Below are 3,182 nucleotides of genomic sequence, written 5' to 3'. Positions count from 1 at the left end.
TCTAACCACTTCCTCCCACCTTACTATTTTTATAACTAAGACTCTATTTATAGAGTGTAAACAGGAATGTAGGAAAACGAGTTTGATGGGCTATGGCATTCCAATCAGTATGCATCTTACATCTTACTTTGTGTTGTCAAGCAGATTGCATCAAGTTAAGTTCACCTCATCATACTTTTCATGCATTGTTTTCTTAACGGCTCCCACTGCTTGATAAGATCAGGTTGGATTAGTTCATAAAATATATTTGCCTCTATAAGAGCTGATGTGTGTGTAAGGGGGGGTCCTCTAAACTATATTTTAGTTTTGGGGGGACTTGGTACGCCTCTGTCATTTGCCTACCTTGAGTTAAATATGGAAGCACTCTCAGTAGTGTAACCGTTTACACTAAACAACCAATCACATTCCCTAGCACTTCCTTTACTGCCGCAGGCTCTCACCGTCAGCGGATGGGTTAGCCAACTGTTCACAGAGTGGGCCAATCAGGTTACAGATCTGTTACTCAAGGCCGGCCTTCCTAGCATGCCGATATCAGAAGGAAAATATAAAGTGCTTTGACTGCTCTAGAGGGAGGTAGATTCATTTGACTGCTATAGTCAGTGCTATATTCAGTGTTTTACCACAGAATATTGAGAGTGTGTTGTATCAGAAAGAGACATGGCATGTACAGACTGTATGAAGGCGTCAGATTTCTCTATTGATAAAAAAGGAATCAAGTGAGTTAATTATTCTTGTTTGTGTTATTACAGCTGATTATCATGACCTTGATAATCAGCTGTAAGCAATGATAGCAGTCCCATGGAATTATACTAACAGAAAAAACGTCTTTTTTTTCAGGAAGAGAAACTGGAGGACAAGGATACGATATCTCTTGAAGATCACCTCTTCTTCAAAATCCATGGCGAGAAGAAGATCTTACAGGTAAGGCTCAGGGGTCTGAATCATGTAGTATTATGGATGTAAATTAGGGAGTACCATAAGGCTCCATATCCTAATAATGATCAACCTTAATATATGTATCTAAAAGCAGTAATTACTACTATTTGTATACAAGTAGTATATACAAGTAGTAGTATACAAGTAGTTTTTACTACTTGTATACTGCTACTACTACTACTACTACAGGCCTCTAATGTGACTGTTCTCTCCTTCCTAAGGCCAACAGTGGATGAAGTCAACCAATGGGCACAGTCACTTGACAAACTCCTGAGTCACAAATGTAAATGCCACACCCTGTCTTTTATAGCTCCTATGATATCAGCATGACTGTATGAAATGGACACAAATGTTATAGAGTGAAAATGTATATGAATGAAGTGAGTCATCTTGAAGTACAGTTGGATCTAAACTGCACCTCTGATTGGTTGATATTTGACCGTTCTCAACTCAGCTTGAAGACATTCTACTGCTTGAGAGCTGCTTTGACATTCTCTCTCCTTCCCTCCCTCCTCTCCTGCAGATGGAAAGGCAGCATTTCGGATCTTCCTGAAGTCAGAGTTCTGTGAGGAGAATATAGAGTTTTGGACAGCCTGTGAGGAGTTCAGGACCATCTCATCTCTAGAGAAACTGTCGTCGAGGGCCAGAAGCATCTATGAAGAGTTCATCCAGTGTGATGCTCCTAAAGAGGTGAGTTTTCCTTTCACTACGTTCAGGAGTCATTCTTAAAGTGCTGATATTAACCAACAATCTTATAATAAAAATATGGTAACGATAAAGTGATAGTTATGTTTCTTATTTCCAACCAACTTATATCTAATGCCAATGTGTGATCACTCTGAATGTGCAAAGACTTATTGGTGTTCTTGTCTATTTGGTTGCAGATCAACCTGGACTACCAAACGAAAGATGCTATCGTCCAGAGCCTGTGTCTGCCCAGCCTGACGTGTTTCCTGTTGGCCCAGAAGAAGGTGTTCAGCCTGATGGAGAACAACTCGTACCCTCGCTTCATCCACTCTGAGCTCTACAAGGAACTTTGTGCCATTGCCAGGGGAGAGGGGAAATATCTCAAGTCTTAAGATTAACCACTTTGAAGGATTGTCTATGCAGTCACACATTACATGTTGCACTGACACCATGTAGTTAGATGGAATGTAAAACCATTTCACATTTGAGCCATGCGGTCAATGGCAATGCTGTAGTGCACTATTTATAAACAGTACTGTAATGTAGGAAGTACAGTGAATAACTAAATAGCTTTTCGTTTACATTTTTAAAATGTAAATTCAACTTTGTGCATCCTGCTTTTGAGGATTGAGACAAAACAATGCAGATCAGACAAAGTAATTTTGTTATTGGCTTAAAATGGAACTAAAATTCAAACTGTTGTTTGACTATGCAGTTGAGTTAATTTCACTGAACACCAGTACCGGTAAATAACTGTCTAATAACTATTTGCAACTATATGATGTGAGTAAGCACTTTCTGGGACCAGTGGTATAGGTTTCAATTGGTAACTGCTTTGCTGGAGAGCTGAATGGAGGTGAATGTTTTGCATCGCATAAAGGTGTTTACACTAAATATTGTAGCGGATGTTGCTTCAAACCAGGGATGGGCAGACCTTTCGGTTTGAGGCCAACATCGGGATTTCGAAATTCAACGGAGGGCCGCACAGATATAGTTTATTTGATATAGTTATTTGCAGTTATTTGAAAATATATAGGTCCATTATACATTCTACATATTTTCTATGTAGTTTTTTTTTTTATACCCCCTGCAGTTCATTGTTGGTGAACTTACTGTAAATAAAACAATAGGCAAAGGAATGGTGGCAGCTGGACTGCAATACTATGGTTCTTTTTTTATTTTGTTGAATACATACATGTCCAATGTCAAGTCTAATAAAATATTGAATTCAGAACATTTCCAGTTATTGGGCCCTGAAGGCTTTAAAACTGTGTTTTTAATTATAAAAAGAACTCCAAGTCATAACAAACCATCATGTCAATGACAGGATCAACTCTACAGTACGTTTTACCTTGCAACTTCACAGCAGTACCTTGAGTCAGCTGAGGAAGGGGGTGTTTTGGTGTAAAGAGATTACATATATGAGGCCTTCCCAGTCTGCTCCCTTCCAGACCAAATATTTACTCAAACACAAAATGTCAAAGATATAAATACCTGTATCATATCAATTCCCTTTCCTCACAAATCCTGGATGAAATCTATCTACTGTACTCTACCAG

The 3,182-nt window shown here is 38.8% G+C and overlaps 1 protein-coding gene across 1 annotated transcript; it reads left to right on the top strand.

The window, feature by feature from the left end:
- The first annotated feature begins 529 nt into the window (after positions 1–529).
- On the top strand, positions 530–2,859 carry LOC115192346 (regulator of G-protein signaling 2-like). The gene is made up of 5 exons (XM_029750738.1): positions 530–716; positions 838–921; positions 1,158–1,219; positions 1,460–1,626; positions 1,821–2,859. The coding sequence occupies exons 1-5, from the start codon at positions 658–660 to the stop codon at positions 2,013–2,015; spliced, it is 567 nt and encodes a 188-aa protein (XP_029606598.1). The 5' UTR covers positions 530–657; the 3' UTR covers positions 2,016–2,859.
- Positions 2,860–3,182: the final 323 nt, after the last annotated feature.

This window comes from Salmo trutta, chromosome 4, assembly GCF_901001165.1.
Source record: "Salmo trutta chromosome 4, fSalTru1.1, whole genome shotgun sequence".
Classification (NCBI taxonomy): domain Eukaryota; kingdom Metazoa; phylum Chordata; class Actinopteri; order Salmoniformes; family Salmonidae; genus Salmo; species Salmo trutta.
This window is presented reverse-complemented; position numbering and strand designations above follow the sequence as displayed.

What these genes read in the sequence shown, in the direction of transcription:
- LOC115192346 (XM_029750738.1), top strand. Translation starts at nt 658, where the DNA reads ATGGCATGTACAGACTGTATGAAGGCGTCAGATTTCTCTATTGATAAA. An exon ending in ATTGATAAAAAAGGAATCAA is followed by an intron (nt 717 to 837) that starts GTGAGTTAATTA and finishes CTTTTTTTTCAG; the next exon opens with GAAGAGAAACTGGAGGACAA. An exon ending in GCGAGAAGAAGATCTTACAG is followed by an intron (nt 922 to 1,157) that starts GTAAGGCTCAGG and finishes CTCCTTCCTAAG; the next exon opens with GCCAACAGTGGATGAAGTCA.